The sequence below is a fragment of the Temnothorax longispinosus genome, chromosome 9 (assembly GCF_030848805.1).
Source record: "Temnothorax longispinosus isolate EJ_2023e chromosome 9, Tlon_JGU_v1, whole genome shotgun sequence".
In the NCBI taxonomy this organism is placed as follows: Eukaryota; Metazoa; Arthropoda; class Insecta; order Hymenoptera; family Formicidae; genus Temnothorax; species Temnothorax longispinosus.
The window spans coordinates 3,510,034-3,529,791 of NC_092366.1; the positions used below are offsets into that span (position 1 = coordinate 3,510,034).

The 19,758-nt window shown below is 33.5% G+C and overlaps 1 protein-coding gene across 4 annotated transcripts in view; it reads left to right on the top strand.

Moving 5' to 3' along the window:
• Positions 1-19,758, top strand: part of LOC139818555 (otoferlin) — a 36,659-nt gene that overhangs the window by 10,062 nt on the left and 6,839 nt on the right. Inside the window, exons 1-17 of one of the 4 annotated variants that reach the window (XM_071787287.1) lie at positions 202-295; positions 1,259-1,319; positions 1,770-1,958; positions 4,084-4,358; positions 8,720-8,981; positions 10,522-10,698; positions 10,940-11,002; positions 11,384-11,468; positions 14,723-15,066; positions 15,375-15,685; positions 15,935-16,178; positions 16,377-16,613; positions 17,132-17,440; positions 17,528-17,680; positions 18,036-18,236; positions 18,317-18,568; positions 18,909-18,959. In XM_071787287.1, the coding sequence (XP_071643388.1) occupies positions 4,156-4,358; positions 8,720-8,981; positions 10,522-10,698; positions 10,940-11,002; positions 11,384-11,468; positions 14,723-15,066; positions 15,375-15,685; positions 15,935-16,178; positions 16,377-16,613; positions 17,132-17,440; positions 17,528-17,680; positions 18,036-18,236; positions 18,317-18,568; positions 18,909-18,959 (2,892 nt within the window). In that variant the 5' untranslated portion in view covers positions 202-295; positions 1,259-1,319; positions 1,770-1,958; positions 4,084-4,155. Of the gene's footprint in view, positions 1-201; positions 296-1,258; positions 1,320-1,769; positions 1,959-4,083; positions 4,359-8,719; positions 8,982-10,521; positions 10,699-10,939; positions 11,003-11,383; positions 11,469-14,722; positions 15,067-15,374; positions 15,686-15,934; positions 16,179-16,376; positions 16,614-17,131; positions 17,441-17,527; positions 17,681-18,035; positions 18,237-18,316; positions 18,569-18,908; positions 18,960-19,758 lie in introns of those variants that run through there. The other 3 variants (XM_071787284.1, XM_071787285.1, XM_071787286.1) reach the window with 3 other exon arrangements.

Sequence of the window (19,758 nt, forward strand, 5' to 3'; positions counted from 1 at the left end):
CAAAACTTTGTGCAACTTAAATACCGTGTTATTAAAGAGTTGTCACAATGTTTTATCGTGCTGTTCGAGAGTTCGTGCAAGTACCGTATTATTCGAAAGTCACCTGTATACACATTTCTCTGATTTCGTAAAAATCTCGTAACTTGGTCTCTTCGCTGTTTTTAAACCCTACCGATCTTTAATTCATCTGTTTCTTCGCAGGAGAGAAGGCAAAATTGAAATTGGAACGACGATCAGCGGGTGCAGGCTTTATTAAAAATCATGAAGAGAAAAAAGCGCCTCGCGTTTCTCGAGCGTAAATAATAAATCGTCTTTATCGTGCGGCAGATCTTCGCTTAGAAGCTTTCTCAATATCTGTTCTTTCTAAGTTTCTTAAGTGGTTTTCTCTCGGGTTTTCTCAAAGGCATCCGTGCTCACAATTTATCGATCCATTTTTATCTTCCATTTTTATTTATACTAGACAAGACAGACGCGCGCTTCGCGCGCGCTATTTAGCTTTAACATTATGCTATTACTATTATACACTATTAACTCCGCTTGATACACACAACTGTCAAAATATACGATGACAGCTGCAAATAAAGTATATAAACGCAGCGAGAGAACCAACCGGCATCGCGGAAAACCGACAACAATAAACTTCGATAGATTCGAATATCGACTTTACATACCTTTTTTTAGATATGATTGCACGCCTTTTTTAGAGAGGGACCCTTTTTAGAAGAGAATACATGTATACACATCTCGCGTGTCACGCTATATTTCATATGTTTCTTTTTTATGTGCGTGCGAGCTGAATGCGTGCAAACTCGCAATATAAGTGATTCGAATCGCCTCGCTTATGGCAACGTATAATTAATTTACGAGTATATTGAAAAAAGAGCGATATTTTTCTTCGATATCCAGCTCGAAAAATCTATTTATATTTCACAAAAAATCGACCAACTAAAAAAGATTAATATCTCAATTCTGCAAAAATACAAAATATATTTTCAGAACTAAAAGTTAATTTAAACATAGTTGAATTTGATTCTGTTTCTCTTTCTTTAGGTTTATATTAAAACTGACAAAAATGCAAGATCTTTTTAAAAAATATAAAATAATTTAATTCCTTAAAAATTAAAATAAAACCTGTAGTCACACCTCAGAAGGGATTAATGGCATACCCTCGAGAGTATCTTGCCACGAAAATCCCTTTACATTTACCCTTCGGAATCGGCGTTAAATTGTACCTACGTCCCACATATCTCACACACAGATATATGCAGAAAGGTCACGACGAAATCGAGCAAAACTGATGGCGGTGGAGGACTAGTCACGTATTAAACTTTTTGTTGTTTCTAAACTGTGATGGTGTAGTTACAGCGCTTCTTTCTTCATTAATTAGAATGTTTAAAAAAATGTTTAAGATAACATTGTAAGATATATTACGGTTCTTTTTCTTTTGCCTATAATCTTGCTACTGTACTTTATCTTTTCGTTTTTAATCTTGCTTTTAATCTTGTTACTTTACTTCAAAGTTTCAAAGAAAGTTATTTGATCAGTGGATATGTTGTGAAAAGAAAGAAATAAAAAGATTCAAAGTTTTCTTTATTTATACTTGTTCTTGATTTCGAATGTAAGAAATTTAATTTCGTATAGAACAAATATAACTATACGATCGACTTCTGTCGATTTCACACAGTCTTTTTCATCTATATCTATCGGTTGTCTTATTGGAAAGAAAATCAAAAGACGTGCGTTCTGAATAATTTATTTTCCATTTTCAGAGTTTCACGTGGAACTTAGGAAGACCGGTGGACGAGGCGGAAGTGCTGCAACTAGCAATTGTATCGCGCGGTGTCTTGAGATACGAAAAAGTTGCGGCAAGATATGGACTGGTGTTGCAGACGGTGGTGCGCGAAGGGAGGATTCTGGTCTCGGATTCGCTAGTCGACCTCAATAACAAGCCGCTTCCGGTACGTTTCCGATATCGAACAGAATAGCTGAATACGTAATCGCCGCGATACACGATATACGTTTCTAGTTTCTATGCGCGACACGTAATCGTTACAGGACTCAAATATCGCACGTTTGCCATCGCCTATAAAATGTTATTTTCCTTATAAAATTTTTATAACCATATCTATTCTTTCTTATATCTTTTGGATATTTTCAAATAGTTACCGATAATAATTTTGTACAGCATTTGTCTCAATTTTGAACCGTCTTGACCATTTTTATTATCTAATTGTAAGATAAGTTTTATGCAATGTTATATTCTTTTTTATTAATGACATATGATTCATTACTTAATTTCTTAGTATAAAAAAGAACACATACTTGTAAATTAATTAATTTACGATAAAAAATAGTTACACTAAATATATATGTATGTATACACGTGCGGTACATTTACAATCATACAAATATCTTCAGTGTCTCGTGAGAATTTGCTAAATGATAAGGATCTTCGAATAAATTTACGATAAATTATTGTTTGAAATAACAAAGTTCACATCATTGTTAAATGACTTAAGTCTTCTTGTGTAAAAAAAGAAGAATTAAAATGCGAAGAATTTACAATTCAAATGTCGAGGAATAAAAAATCTAAAAAAATGTTATAAGCCCGCGTATATTTCACTCGTTACAAACCTAATTTAATTGAGATAGCAATTTCAATTTTACTCCTTGCTTACTCTTTCTCCTCCACATTGCAGTTACCATATTAAATGTTTTTCGTCTCAGAGAACATTTTCTCATGAAAAGTACTTACGTGACTGACATTTTAAACAAATAACTGCATCAATGACACATTCTAGATAAGCATGCATTCTTTTCTTTAAAAAACTATGCTTTTTTCTCTTCTTTTTTAAATAAATATGTTACGAGTAAAAAATTATAATTTATTTAGACACAACTGCACATTATATATACATATATATTAAAAAGTTTGATAAATTGAGCTAAATTTGCTAAATTTAAAATTCCGTTCTCCGATTTCTGTCTCTGTTTTATTATGTTAATTAATATTCCAAAATAAAAAACTTGAAAACAGGACTAAAATTATCATAACATGTATCGCTGATAATAGTAATTTTCAATTAAAAATTTTGCATATATAGAGAGTTTTTGTAAAACTGCATTTTTAAGGATCGCTGGAAATTTTATATTAGTCATTTCTTTTCAAGTTGATCTTTAGATAACATATAACGAGTTACCGCGTTTGCTGCTACTGCTGTGTGTAATTATTCAGAACAGACTGTGGAGATGAAAATATCGTCGTAAATTCTCAGAATGAATAAACTGTCACTAACTGCATATTGTTAACAAAGTTGAAATAGAGTGTAAAAATTAAAATTCTTCTCCCAACGCAAGATACATTAACTTCTTTTGTGATCTTTGAAAGTTAAATTGTACTACGTGTCAACCTTTGCTATTACCATACCAAATGCATCAAAATAGGAAGACAAAGCAAGCGATCTTCTTTGATCATTGTGGCAAGACTTAAGTAATTAAAATGAAAATTACATTTTACTTCAAAGTTTTAATATAAATTTGAATGCAATTGAGTAAAATAAAATAATATTTTTTATTGTAATAAACCAAGAAAAATGTACAAACCAATAAAAATTTTGATATTTCATATTTCTGACACGTATAATAAATTGTGGAGCTTTGTCTTTACAAAATCATGAAAAACTATTAGAATAACTTGTATGCAGTTAAATTTTTATTTTACTACTTTCATAAACGTTATTATTTCTCAGACAGAAAAATATTGGAAATATCTCCATTCAACGTTTTCTATTTCCTAAATCATTTACAGACAAATTCATTATTTGCGTGTTAGGTTACGTTTTTCAAGTTGTCCTGATAATATCAGAAATTGCTAGACATTTTTAGATAACCCTGTGCATTTTCCGCTAGGTTACTCTGATTTATGTCGTAGCATTATTTCATGGTTGTCGTTATTACGGCAAGTTTACGCGTGGCACAAGAAACAAAAGTTCGTTCATATTTCTTACTTCCGTTAAACGATTATCTTAGCTTCTATCGATCGATCCCTTTAATAATGCGAGTATGTGCATTTCATGTGTGCAGGCGGTGGTGTGCTTCGAAATTCGATACAATCCTCCAGACGGAAGTTGCAGCTCGTACGCGGTCTCGGAAATAATGGAGGACGAGCAACAAATGTTGATCGACATCGAGCAGAATATCGCGAATCTCGAGAGAAGCCTCGAGCAGGCCAACAGCAGTTCAACCAGCGGAAAAAGAAGAGGATCATGGCATACTCCCGAAAAAACATCAAAAAAAGGCTTCTTGCCAAGGGGTACTTCTCTATCGACCAGCGAAAAATCACCTGACACTCGAAAGCGGTGAGTGACACATGAATGGATCGTTCTTTAAACAATAATATAATATATATATGCATCACTGCGCAGTATATAATTTCAGGATTTAAAAAGTTAATAAAAAATTAATAAAAAGTTAGTAACATGAAAAACAAACGTTTCGATATTCAATACGGTCATATTCAGTGCGCAAGATAAAGAACATTATTGATTCCAACGGTAAACCGCAAATTAATATCTTGTATTATAATTAAAAGTCGAGCCGATATATTACATACCGTAATATGTGACCTTACTGAGAGCCTTTTATTCATTTTATATTTATGTACCTAATATTAGAATGTAAGTCTCCGCTGAGGCTAGATATCAAAATTATTCCAAAAGTTATATAATGAACAATCAATGGAACAAATATTCCATAAATATAAAAATTAAGAAATATTGTTTCACTTGATACAAATACAGATTTGGCAAATTGATACAAATATAGATTTTGATTAAAAAATGTGACTTGTTAAAATCTAAGAAGCCATTATGAGTTCAGTTGCATTCATATTTTATTAAAATTTAACGTTTTGTTAAAATTAAGTCATCATTTTTAAAATATAGTCACGTAATATTACATTCTTTAACCGTTTTAAGAGAATTATCTTCTCTATAAGCATAATTTAAATCCATCTTGTCGCACCTACGTATCGTAATAATATCGTCAAGGCAGAATATTGCAATAATGTTTTTTTGTGTATATTATTACAATGACTCAATAGCTGATTTTATTCAATTTGGCGTTTAGATACACAATGAATCGTCGCGCTTCATAATTTCTTTGACTCAGTATAGCTAGGCAAAGCTGTCGTACTATTACGTCATGATTGAATAGCGAATAATTATTACAGATGCCATATTTTTTAAGAGATGTAAACGATGTGTCAAAACATAAACATAAATAATTACGAGATATAGTTTCGTTACTCTAGCGTTAGATTACACCGAAATATATATTACACGAGGGATACATCGCCGAGAGGGTCAACACAAACTATGTTGAAATTATTCGCCAAATTCATATGTTAAATTACCTATCATATTTATGTTTCAAGCGGATAGCTCTATTTAAAGAACAAAATCAATATTGAATTACCAATAAGCAATTATTAAGTTAATGAGAAACTCACATGTGAAAATTTTCATGCTCTTTTTTTTCATGTAAGAACACACAGAAGCTATTAAAGAAGTTATTTTCGCAATACGTAGCATTATAATATTACTAACTTTATAGAAACGCTTTTAAAAGTTCTACTTTTATCGGTACGCTTTAACCGTTATATAATTTAATTGCGAATATGTATTCCATGTAGGTGAAATTCATGCATAACAATTGTAAATTGAAATATGAATTACTAAATTTCTTTTCAAAATAAATCTATATATTATTCGAGTCACATATTTATCTTATTCCAGAAGTACCAAAACTTAATTGCATATTATTTCGTAATTTTCTATTGCTACCAATTTTACATGCAAAAAAGATGTAATCTAAAGCTAAACATGAAAGAGCTAACCAATTCTTAGCTTCAAATAATTATATCAACTTATAATAAAATAAGTAAAAACCAATATTGTCACGCATTTTTGTAAGAATATTATAAAGAATTATTACGAATTTGAAAATTACGTAACTTTTTACATAGTTACATAGATAAATGTTTGTACTAATTGTAAGAGACATTAAAATCTCTATCTTGAAATTTACAAGCAATTTAAAACCAATTTTTCACTCTATTTAAGCTCAAAACTGCATAAAAATGAACTACACGACGTGTTTCACTTAGTTTCGCATCTCGCGTTCATTTTTGCGAGATACCTACATGCAGAGTAATATATCTTCATTAGCGTTTATTTTACGCGCTATGAAAAAGGTTAAAATTGCATTTTACTATTTTCTATTTCATTTAAACTCAGAGTTGTAACAAGAAAAACGAAGATCTTATTCAGCAGAAGTTTGCATACGTATTTTTTTAGACATTTATTTGTCAAAAATAATTGATATGTTAACAATAATTATTTTTTCCTTTATTACATTATTCAAAAATTCTAATATAAGTTTAATATCGAGATTTGTGTAAACCACATCTGATTTTTATTTTACTCATTCGATTAAACGTATAAAAAAATTTAAATGGTGTATTTTCAGAAAGTTTGCTTGTCACGCTCACGCTCACACGAAAAATTTAGTTAAAATTTTATTTAAATTTATTTTTTACTCAAGTATTTTATAAATATAAATCTATTTTCTGCTGCATTTTTATTCAGAATTTAGAAATAAATAAATCTCTAAAATCACTTACAAATATACATTGACTTTTATAAATTCCCTATACGATTACTTTGATCAATTGACAGCTTTCGACATTATTAAGCAATGTATTATTACGTACTACCGTCAACGTCACCGAAACGTGAAAAGATTGCTTAATAAGGGCGACAGACCGTTCGACGGTGTCCGTGATGCCGGCGATGTGTTAAAGTTCGTTATCACGACGACTCGATGAACCATTTTACGATGGAAAGGTCAGAGGAAGAAGACGCGAGATATATTATTTTTGCACATATGTTACGCTGAGCGATACGTAAAATGTGGAACGGGTGATTTTATATTGGTACAATCTTGGTATAAGATATTAATATAAGAATAAAATACCAACTATTCTCCAGGTATCAGTATTATTATACGTGTGACACAGAAAGCACTATCATAATCTTTTTTTATTTTTAATTTTTATATAAGTATCTTAAATAGACCGCAGCGAAGTTACTTTATACCAAGATTATAGAGCTTAATCTGTCACTAATCTAGAAATATTTGTAACTGGAGCTTCTTACTCTTAATATATAGAAAGAGAAAGAGAGAAAAGATAAAATTAAATTCTCTATAATATAACATAACAATTTTAATACTTATTGTAGAACAGAGATACATGAAAGTTTCAAGCAACTTTATAACAAATAACTTTGTTACAAATTTTTTTAAATATAATTACAATATATTTTTTCATCTAATTGATCTCGCATTTTCTATTTTCTTTTACTTTCTGATAATAAAAGGCGGCTATGGGTTATACTACTTCATGTAGGTATTATTAGGATCTCATTCCGATGCGTTGGGGAAGAAGTTGCTTTTTATATCTCGCAAGAGGATTAAACTCTCTTGGGAGCGCCACAGCAATTCCTGTCGATACCTTTCGACGCGAGGACGTAATCGAACGTAACTCGTGAACGTCCGTACGCGTAATAACATGCCCATGACACATCCTCGTCCGCAAAACCGCCCATCACGGTTTTCCCTCATTATAATCGATGAGGATCGTAGTAACACGGTTGCGATATACTGTAGCACTCGAACCCTTCAATTTTGTCCCCGTTTTCAGCTGGTATACAACACGTATTTCCATCGGCGGATTATAGGGTATATAGACAGGCTTATATACCTATTGGTTCCGGATTTTGTTCAAGCTTTTGGAACTTCAGTTTTTTAAGCTTTTAATAATTTTATTAAATATTAATAACTAAGATTAATAAAATGTAAAGTTTAATTTGCAAATTATATCAGTTGAAGCTATTAAAAATCTATGCATCTATAAATGCTTTTTTCAAGTTTAATAACATACAAGAATAAAAAATGCGTTTCCGCAAAATCTTGTTCAGATTTAGCTTACAGATTAGGAGATTTGGAATTCAATTTAAGCGTTTGCAATGAGTCTAAATACTTTAATCCACCGTGATATGTTTACGGTTACGAGCGGATGGTATATTGCGACTTAAAGTGAGTGACGCCATCGGGTCGGGATCACACCAAAGTTCTCGGTGTGCAACGACAAGAAACCCGATGGAAGTGATATGAGACGTGAGACGTTAGTAAGCGGCTTTCCGAGTTACCTAGAAAAGAGAGAAAAGTTATGTTTATATGCTGTGATGGAGAATAATATACGAAAAAATGAAACCGAGAATTCGCGTTTCTAGAGACTAGAGTTAGAAGTTAAATATCTAAGCCAGGAAATATATTTTTTAATTTAATACTCCTCTTTCTCTCTCTTTCGCTTTCTCTTTCTTTAAATATATTGTGCAATAAAACATTGGAAGATAAAATAAATTACCATCTTTAATTCTGAATGTTAATCTTAATTATACATTCTAATTACAATTCTGTATTACACATTTCAAGAAATGTCAAGGCGGACAACGGCAACTGGTTTTTAGAAAAAAAATCTTGCCTCTTGAATCGTTAAAGTCTCTCAATATAGATTACACAACGGAAATTAGTTTTCGGAATGGTGTTTATTCGCTGATATATTGAATTCCTTCATGGATCCATGCATTTCCTTTAGAAGCACCGCTTTGAGAAGCGTACGATCCCTGCTGAAATTTGGAAAACAGAGACCGCCACGTACTCGGTCCTGCGACAGCGGCTCGGAAACGAGAGAACTTCTCGACAGACAGGATTCCAGCTGTCCGACATCGAACGAGCCTTCGCGAACAAACTCTATGACGTCCCTCGAAACGAATGCTTCCGATAACGACAGTCAATTAAGCGCCAAACCTGAGCAAGAGGAGACTGTTGCAAAGCCGGCCAAGAGATCTAAGCCTAAGGTTTTAATATCTCTTTCAATAATAATTAATATGCATTAATAATTCGTGTTACGTTGCACATGTTAGTAAGAATGCTAAATATAGAATTTTGAAATTTAGTTATTATATTGTACATAACCAACCAATATCTTACATAGTACATTGAAAGCACGAGAGTTTAAAAATAATAATTATATCGAGTAGAAATCTTATATTGTTTTATTATATTATATTATTATTACATATTTCTCGCATTTTATATCTTTTTCTATATTACATTTAATATAAGTTTATATTATTATTAAACACTGTTATATCTTTATTTATCTGAAGTTTAAGATGTTGCAAGTTGCAATATTAACAAGAAAACTTTTACTTTCCTTTATTTCTTTGACAATATAATATAAATTTAACAGACAGATAATTTAAACAAAAACACAGTTCTCGCAAAATAAAGTAATTTTAAAATGTCACAGCAAATTGCATTAAGCATTTACGATAATACTGACATAGCGCAATTATTCGTAAATGACAACGCAATTATCGTTAAATGAGATTGAGGTCGATCGATCCTAAAAAGGCAAGCTTAAATTACGAGCAAAGGGTGAAAAAAATTTTTACGCAAAATCTATTTCGATTTTTTTTCTACGAGCAATTTTGATATCATATGGTATATGTTGTGTGCTTGAAAAAATATTAACAATTCGTAATAATATCGCAAAACAGGATATTTTTCTCTGGAAATACTTTATAAAGAAGCATATATAGAGGTATTGTCCTTCTATTTATTAACTGATGTACAGAGATCTTTAAAAAATTTTCTAACACGAAATAATATACAATATCAAACACTTTGTGCAATATTTATTATTGTGTAACTATTAATAGAGGATATAATACGCTTTAAATAATATATTATATACTTAGAATAAATTGTTTCTTCAGTAGTCGCAAAATTCGATAAAGAGTATAGAGAGAAGTAAACTTCTCACTAACAATTGGCGATCGCTTTTATAATTTATAATCGATAAATATTGTACAAGTACTGAAGAATGCTTTTCCGACTTTCTTAAAATAGAAAAAATCATATCTTCTGAATGTACTGAGAATCTATTCAGAATCTAGCCCATATGTTCCTTCGGAGAAGCGAAATGATAAAATTCCTTCACTCCGAGCTATATAAAAATGATATATGAGAACCGTAAAAGCTTCTTTTGCAGAAGATTTCTCAAATTTCGTTCCATATATGAATTCCTCTAATGATCGACCGAGCTTTTTGAGTTCATTATTACATTCAAAACGTATAACACGTGTTACTAGATATTGTTCTCCGATTAAGTAATTTTAAACGTCGAATCACTACGTAAGGTATGCCTTGAAAGCAGTTGAAAATGATAGAGGCGTATTTTTTTTGTCTCCGTCAAATTACAGCAACCATTGTATGTACGTGCAACGCACCTTCTCGAATTCAAAGGCATTGCACGTGCCGTCTGATTTTCTGCATCGCAGTTCAAGTTATTTAAATCAGGTTGAATCAACGTGAACTTTTCTCGTTTCACAGACGAGCGATACCTGGCAAAGTGCGTTAAAAGCCCAAGATTATCAAGTGTGCGTTACGATCATAGAAGCGCGGCAGCTCGCCGGTCTCAACATGGATCCAGTCGTCTGCGTGCAAATCGGAGATCAACGCAAATATACGAGCGTCAAGGAATCCACGAATTGCCCATATTACAACGAAGTAAGAAGCAAAAAATACATTGTCTAATTAACGGATTTCTGTAATATGGCGAATTTTTAATAAAAAACTATTGATGAAGTGAGATAAATAATTATTTACAGAGGTTTTGCTTTTTTCATGGCATATTCAGATTATAAAAAATTGTAACTGGAGAAATTATTTTCCAGAGAAATCTGATTATTTATATGTTTACAAATTTTGTTTTGCCTCTACTAATTATTTCTCTCATTTATATTTTCAGTACTTTGTCTTCGATTTCCACATGCCGCCTGTTATGCTGTTCGATAAAATTATTACGCTGTCGGTGAGTTTATTCGCACATATTAATTTACGGTTTGAAATTCCGAAACGAGCGATTTAAAATTAATTTGCCCATTGATATTTAATACGGTCGAAACGCAGTTAGTTGCGCGACAAATGCGCGCGTGTTCCTGAATAATTTCGCTCCATTACATATCTTTGTCGTTCGCAATTACGCATTCAGCAGGTATTTAGACGAATATCGAAAATCGATTATTCGAGATTTATTCGAGCTTAAGCAGAAAGAAAGCACATTAAAATTCTGTTTGGGAATTATAATCAGTGAACGAATATTAGACGACGGGTCAAGCGTTTGATGTTCAAAATGAAAGCGCGAGGGCATGAGGAAGGAAGCTCAAACAGCGCATCTTTTAATAATACGCAGGTGCAGCAATCGCGGAATCTCTTGCGCGCTAATCTAACGCTGGGCAGCTTTAAATTAGACATCGCGACGGTATGGGCACAACCAGGTACAGGTTTCACATTGTCCAGAGACCATGGTCGAGTCTAATGCTCGGTGTACTCGGAAATTGCATTCTCCGAGAGGAATTAAATCCGTTAAATCGTCCGTGACACGATGAGTACCGTGATGATATCATAGTTCAAGTACAATTACAAAACACGCTGAAGTTTATACTTAAAATATAAAATACGCAATGCATTATTAGCGTTTAAAGAATATAGTTTAAAATATATAAATTATCCAAACAAAAGAAGCTTTGAAAATATAAAGTAGACAAATACCGAAATGCGAACTAATCAATTGTGTCTCGAATATATGTATATGTCCTTTACAAATAATTGAAATATTTGAAACTACGCGATCTTGATTGTGCGGCAAAATTCTTCGTGTGTTGGTTTTAGCTATCGAACCAAATGGATATCTAAGAGTATCCCTTTAAAAATTTTTATCGCGCGTCGCACGTCTAGATTAAATTCTCAAGTGGTACACCTGGTATGTGACTCGGTATGCGATGCTGGCAAGTGCACTTCATTTTTAGCGACAAGTGTTTTCGACAAATGAAGTCTTTATTACATCACTCTCTGCACTCTGCCTGCGAGTTTCGAAGAGCCCCGTGTTTACAAAGAAGGTGTCATCTTCCTGCGTGGCATAATTTTCAGAACTTGGAGAAGCGTAGAAATTTGTTATGGACGCACTGTCTTTTAACGAGAAAAATCTCACCAACTCCAGTCTCGTTTTCTTAATTCCTACTTTCGTTCTGCGCTTCTACTTAAGACGTTTCCTGAAAGTGCGAAATTTCACGCTTCACGTGACTGAATAATCGCATGCTTAATAAGAGAATCCCTATGTACCGAACTTTTTACGAATTATTCTTCCTTGTTGAATTTAATTGGTAAACGGTTGTCGGCAATGTATTTCGCTTAACGATATTAATTTTAATTAACCTTGCACAAATAAATGTTTAATCTCGTTTTAATAGTAGCCATTTTCGTATTTTATGTGTCAGTAGTAATCAACATACACACATGTTAGTAGTATTGGTGTTCTATCTGTCGAGTTTTCCCCAATATGTTTTTATGCATACTTCGAAACTACGTCATTATTTTTTATAATTATACACAAAAACATTGTTGGCAAACAGTTTACTTAACGGACACATATTGCTTTAACATCCTGATGCATAAAGGCCAATTCTGTAAAGCCAGAGCGCTCTTATGCACAGTAATGTGTGATTAGCAAGCGATTTGCAATTAAAACAATATATTTGAAATAAAACATTTTACAGTCTTCTATATATACTGCAGAAAGATTTGTTCTGCCAACCCACACACAATGCATTTTTCTGGTTACTGTACACTTTTTAATCTTTTTAATCACATTGAAATCTAGCAGAATCATCGTACGCGATCGTAAAATTCATCGATCAACGCTTCGGAAGGAATTGTTAGGGAAAACTGCGGAGTGCCGGTGAAAAAATATCAATCATCATTTATTATACGTCCGACATTCGTTGCGAGCAGAGCAAATAACTATTCTATTTTTATCGCGAATCGCGTTCGCATGCTAGGCTTTTCACCTCCATGTATATGGATGTTCTTACGCATGTACATATCGTAAATGTGTACGCCCAAGATAAGTCCGAACCACGCGTTCTCGCACACGCTAAAGTACCGTAGTATTGACAGGTAGAAATTTTATGGTCGCCCGTATGATCGCACATCGAGATAATAAATCGCTCGTAAACAGATGAACTCCCGCTCAACCGTTTACTCACATCGATTCTTTTCGATCCAAACTTGTTCGTATTGGTAAATAGTCGCGTGTGATATCCGTCTTGATGAGAAAAATACTGTGAATATGAGATTATAAACGTGTCTCTCTAAATTTACTTATTGTTAGAATACGCCTTTCAAAATTACAAACATTCTTTTAACTAAATAGAAGACTTCGTTGAATACGATCATCATATTATATAATTTTTAATATTTTAACAATAAAGTTTATTAATTCTGTTTAGATAAAGTCTAATTGCGAATAATGAAAGTTTAATTTGTTAAACATTTTATTTAAAAATATTAATGTTTCTCTAATACTTTAAAGATATTACTAGTATATTATTTAATTTCTCTAATCAGAAAAATGTGTTTGATGATGCTGTCATACTCCACATTTGTCTTTTAAAGGACAAAATGCTATGCAAACAATGTCATGTACATATATATATATATGTACTAATCTTCTATTTTACTTATAAAAACTATATCGAGATTACGTTATGGCTACTTTGATCGACGCTCTAATAAACTTGAATAAACTAATAACGTGCCAAGGCTGAAGGTCCCGAGCAAAATATCGATTACACTGTTCAAGGTATAAGGTATAACACGTAATCGTACGCTGTTTAATTGCATTAAGGTTGCATAATACGCCGGGCGCCGTCCAGTGCTATCATCAGATATTTTTTGTTTATTTATAGAAGATAAACGAACGCTTCGAATTGATGCATTACAAGCGATGATGGCGCGCATTCGATAAAACGACCACATGTCAGTTTTAATTGGTACCTTCATTTATTCGTACGTTTCGAATACAGTTGAAACTATAATGCGTGGGTGAGGCGTGTGGTTGTCGGACAAACCTATCAAGCATTTTCAAACGAGTTAATAAAAGTGAATGTTTTTGAATGTTATGACAGGGAGTTGTTTGTATTACTCTGGTTTCTCTATTTAAATCGCACTCTCGAAAGATACCTATACATATCCACAAAGATAGAAAATTGAAATAAAAACTAGTTCTTTCAGCTGTTTCATGCTCTAAAAATGACAAAGCTTTTTGATTGCTTTTTGCAGATCTCTCTTTTCAATTTCTAGCTATTCTCTTTTGTCTGTATCTTAATAACTGTCTCATTGTAAACTGTAAATTTAAAATCAGGGAGTTTACCCGGACAAACGCACGTGAAAAGTATATTTTAAAGATAATGGCAGCGTGAGAAAGTTATTTATATCAAAATTATATTTTTATTGTTTTACTTTATTCTGGCATTGTTATTTTTCTACGTAATTATATATTTTAAAGAGCTTTCTTTTCTAAAAGAAAGTGTGCAAAATGTTAAATTCTTCAGTTAAATCCTTTCTTTCAAAGTAGCGTTGTGTACCTCGTGCTGCTTTTAGGGTAAACTCTCCTCATGTTATAATTATAAATTCCTCCCTCCTTTTGACAAATCGCGTATCACGGATAAACGTTAGTAAACTTTATCCTTAGATCATCAATTCTACCACAAATGGGCCCTGCTCACCGACCCGGATGACGTTGCCGGTGGACCCAAGGGCTACCTAAAATGTGACATAAGTGTTATTGGCAAGGGCGACACCGTGAAGATCCCTCCGAAAAGTGAAAAGGACGAGGACGACATCGAGGGAAATCTTTTATTGCCGGACGGTGTGCCGATTGAGAGACAACGCGCGAGATTCGTGGTGAAGGTTTACAGAGCTGACGGCTTGCCAAAAATGAACAGCAGCATTATGGCGAACGTGAAGAAGGCTTTCACGGGGGAAGTGAAGGATTTGGTGGATCCATACGTTCAAGTGTCCTTCGCCGGGCTCAGCGTAAGCTCAATGCATTCTTACGACGCAGTTGGCTAAGCTCGATATTGTAAAATCATTTTAAAATGTCTTACGCTAATTATATTGCCGCATTTCTGCGGCAGGATTAGCTACACGATTTACGATACAATTTGAGAGTAGCAGAAAAATGATTTTGTTAAAATACAAGTTTGACAAACTCATTAAAAGTTAAAAACTAATTCCGCCCAAAACTGTTGGGCTTACTTGAAACGACATTTAATGGAGCGTGCTAGACGTGTCAAAAGCAATCCAGTGTTTTTTATTTATTTATTTTATTATTGGAATTCCAGGGGAAAACAAGTGTGAAGAGGCATAGCTACGCTCCAGTATGGAATGAACAGATAGTTTTTACCGAGATGTTTCCTCCCCTCTGTCAGAGGATAAAGATACAATTGTGCGATAACGATCCGGTGCACGCCACCGTCATCGGTACACACTTCGTCGATTTAAAGCAGATCAGCAACGACGGCGAAAAGGGTTTCTTGCCGACCTTTGGTCCGGCGTTTATCCACTTTTATGGCAGCATCAGAGATTACAGTCTCATAGACGAGCATTCGACGTTGAACACCGGCTTGGGCGAGGGAATTTCATATAGAGCAAGGTTGTGCAGCATTTTATTTTACAATAAGCTGCACATACAGTTATATGTTATAAATAATACAATTAATTTTTTAATTATTTCATGTTTAATAATTACTAATTACAAATAATAAAGTTTTATATTCAATAATTACCAATTACAAATAATAAAGTTGGAATCAATGTAAAATCAAATAAAGAAAAAAATTAATATAGAACGAGATGCTGAATTATAACTTATACTTTCTGTTTCTCGATTATTCACATTTAGATTATTAATAGCGATACGAACTGAGATCACCGATAACGTAGAAATGGCACCGTCGGAAGTCGAAGTGGAACCGACAGTGCCTGTCAACGAAACCGCCTACGCGAGGAACGAGGAGTTCTTTCTGTACGCCACAATCATGGACGCCACGATGATTGACAAGAAGCTCGGCGATAAGCCGATGTACTTCGAAATATCTATTGGAAATGCAGGCAACGCTCTCGACGGTCACAATGAAAGTTTCAAGGTGAGAGATTTTGCACGATCCACTTTCTAGAAACAAAATTAAAAATTTTCTTAATAAAGAAACAAAATTTATCTTGATACCTCGGAAATACTTTTTTTTTTTATTAAGAAGAAAGAATTAAAAAAAGTTGAAAAGAAGTTTTGTAAAAATGTCAATTTTGTCTGTAAAAGTTAAAGCCCGTTTTGCTTGTTTTGACAGATGTACGAGACAGGATCAAAGGGTGGAACGAGTGGGGAAGAGGAAGACCTGCAGGAAGTCTTCGCTGGATCCTGGCAAAGCACCACACCAGCCAGTAAACCAATGACGCACGATAAGATTTATTATTTCTTACCGTACTGGGACGACAAGCCGTGCCTTCATGTAAGAAGCATATGGCCGGATTACAGGCGTCGAATGTACAACAGTAACATTATCGGCAAGATCGTTGACAAACTGGTAAGTTTACGGATTTAAGATTATTAATTACAACTATCCTTGATTTTGATTATACGCACCAATGTTTCTTAAAACAGCGGCGTGTCTGGTCAAATTAATTAAGGAATCAAATAGAGACGAAAATATTAATGTAGAAAGAAATGTTGAATTACTCTCTATCGATTGTTGTTCATATTTAAACTATTGGTAGCGATAGGAACCGAGATCATTTGAGACCATTTTTCTCGATTAAATTTAACATACAAAGATAAAACATTTTTTAAAGAGCTATATTACTTTTATCTTCAAAAATTATAATATTGAATTATTTATCCAACAACTTTTAAATGTTCAACTTTATTTTATCAGAATCATTTGAAGAATATATTTATCTAAATTGGATACCTTTATTCTCTCAAGAGAGTCAGATTCTTGACGGAAACGTAGTTGTAATCTGATTGAGGTGAAGAGATCACAGCGACCGCGATTTAACGGATTTACATAAAACCGATAACGGCTTCTCTTCGTATTCCCCCTAGGAGGAAGGACTGTCGGAAGTACAATCGCACTTGGAAGACTCAACGTGCGAAAAGCTTTTAAAATCTACTCTCGAGGAACTGAGCGCTAATTGTAACCGGTATGTTAGTATTAGCAAGTCTAGCGTGACCGGTCCGGGCGTCGGAAAAACGAAACTGGACAAGGAGCGTGCGAAACTATGCCAGCGGGAAGTGGAGAATATCGGGATTCTGTCGCGCAACCTCAAGGCCGTTGTGACTAAAAGCAGCTTCAAGGAAAGATTGAAGACAGCCCACAGCTATTTGCAGAAATTAAAGTTTCTTGTCGAAGATGTCAGTAGTTGTTTTTCTCGAACGCTTTTGTTGATGCCGTCGTATATGTATGCTTTATAAAACGAAATTGCTTAATCCCTCTTACAGCCGCAAGACTCTTTGCCGGACGTGTTCATCTGGGTGATCAGCTCCGGAAGACGAGTGGCGTACCAGAGGATACCGGGTCGCGAACTGATTTACTCGGTGGTCGACGAGGAATGCGGCCGACATTGCGCCAAGGTGCAGACTATGTTCCTCAAAGTAAGTAAACTGAAAATATGTGTCGACTCTTTGCACATGTGTCTTTTATATAGTTTAATGTATGTATGAGATTTGTCACAATTTTTGAAACAAAAAAATATAATTTTTAACTTGTCACGTCACTTTCATCTACGTTTAAATCTCTCTGCAAAACGTAAGAAATATCTATATGCAATTCGTGTCTCTCGCAATTACTATTGTACTATTTATATTTTTTTTATGTTGCGATATATAACTTGAGGAAATTTAGAGCGCCTAAAATTAAAATAAAAGAACATAAAATTAAACTTTAAAGAAAAAATGTTAGCATCTATTATTATGCAATTCTCGGGTCTTAAATGGAATCTACGTATAGCTTCCAGGCAAAAAGAGATTCGGACCCTCGGGCTGGGCGATCCAAACGAAATTGCAGATCTACATGTGGCTAGGGATACTGAAGCACAAGAAGTACTTCATCCAAGGTTTACCGAAGGGATACGAGGTCAGCCACGAGTTGAGGAACGTGGACAGACCTCGCGCTTTGCCGCCCACTGTAATTCACTATGTCCAGAAGCACGTACGTATTTATTCGATCCGACATAGTTAGCCAAAATATATAAATGCATAATCCTGATGTTATTCTAAATCGATTGTTAGAAATTTCAATTGAGGGCCCACATGTACCAAGCGAGGTCGCTGATCGGCAGTGATGCGTCTGGCCTCTCGGACCCATTTGCGAGGGTAATCTGCGGTGAGTTTTGCAAGTGCACTCAGGTGATCGACGAAACCCTCAGTCCAACGTGGGACGAGTTGTTGCTGTTCGATGACATTTTAATCTACGGCACCGCCGAGGAGATCAAGAAGGAACCACCCTCCATCGTCATCGAGTTATTTGATCAGGATAAAGTGGTAAGTCAAATCTTTATATTTAATCACATCGTTATTTCTTTTGTTTCTACAGACAATTTCTGTGTATTACTTTTAAAACTTTACTTTAAAATTTATCAATTTGTTAAAAATCTATATCTAATACTTGAAACAACAATCAGCAGATTTTCTTAATGCATGGCTATTTTATGTGCGATTAATGCCCAAAATTACTCAAAAATATTCAACTTGTAAATTGGTGAAAAATATGTATTTAATTTTATCTCAAGTTCAGATTTAATTAGAATTATAATGACACACGCGTAAAACGTTACTAGGAAGAATGATCGCTTTTACGATTTCGTAATCATTCTTTTTACAGAGTCATATTGTAGCTATGGACATAACACTGCATGAGGGCTCTGCTTTGACAGTTTGTATAAAACATATTGACATTTATACGATGCCAGATATATAACACGACGCACGTCACACGAAACCCGCACCGGAAATACACATAACATACATTCGGCATGGCACTCGTTATATATATATATGTATATGTGTTAGGATATAGATAAAGCAGCAAACTTGTGCAATATCAGAATTCGCGTGCCTCGAAATTTCGAAGGCTGCAAGTTTCCAAGTCGTGAAATTACTGCGATAGTCAACGAAGAGTTACATATCTACCCACACAACCGCACAACCGCAAATTACTTTTACATAGGACTTGGTTCCCTTTACCTTACTCAGTTTCATGCTATTGTGGTAAATAGATACATCTCTATTTTCCATTGTGAAGTATGTTCAGGCGAGTCTATGTCATTATTCTACGAAAAAGAAACATATATACCGACAAGAATTCTCTAATAGTAACATCAATTTCGAAAGAATATGTAAAAATGTTTATCTATTTAAATAGATTAAATTAAAATTTGTTAAAAAAATTTATATTTATAATTTTATTATTGTTTCTTGTTAAAATCTAAATTTACAATAATCCCTTTCTTAAATAACTACTTATCTAATATAAAAAATTTTTTAATATTCTATATATATCACATTACTTAAATTATATTATAAACATATGTGTACCGTTGATTAATATATAATTATTTGTAAAAATTGATTGTTTGCTATAAACATTAAATTTGAAAATAAAACAATTCAAATACTTTGATGATTTTAATATATATTCTTGTCTTAATTAGTCCAGACTGCAGAAATTACAT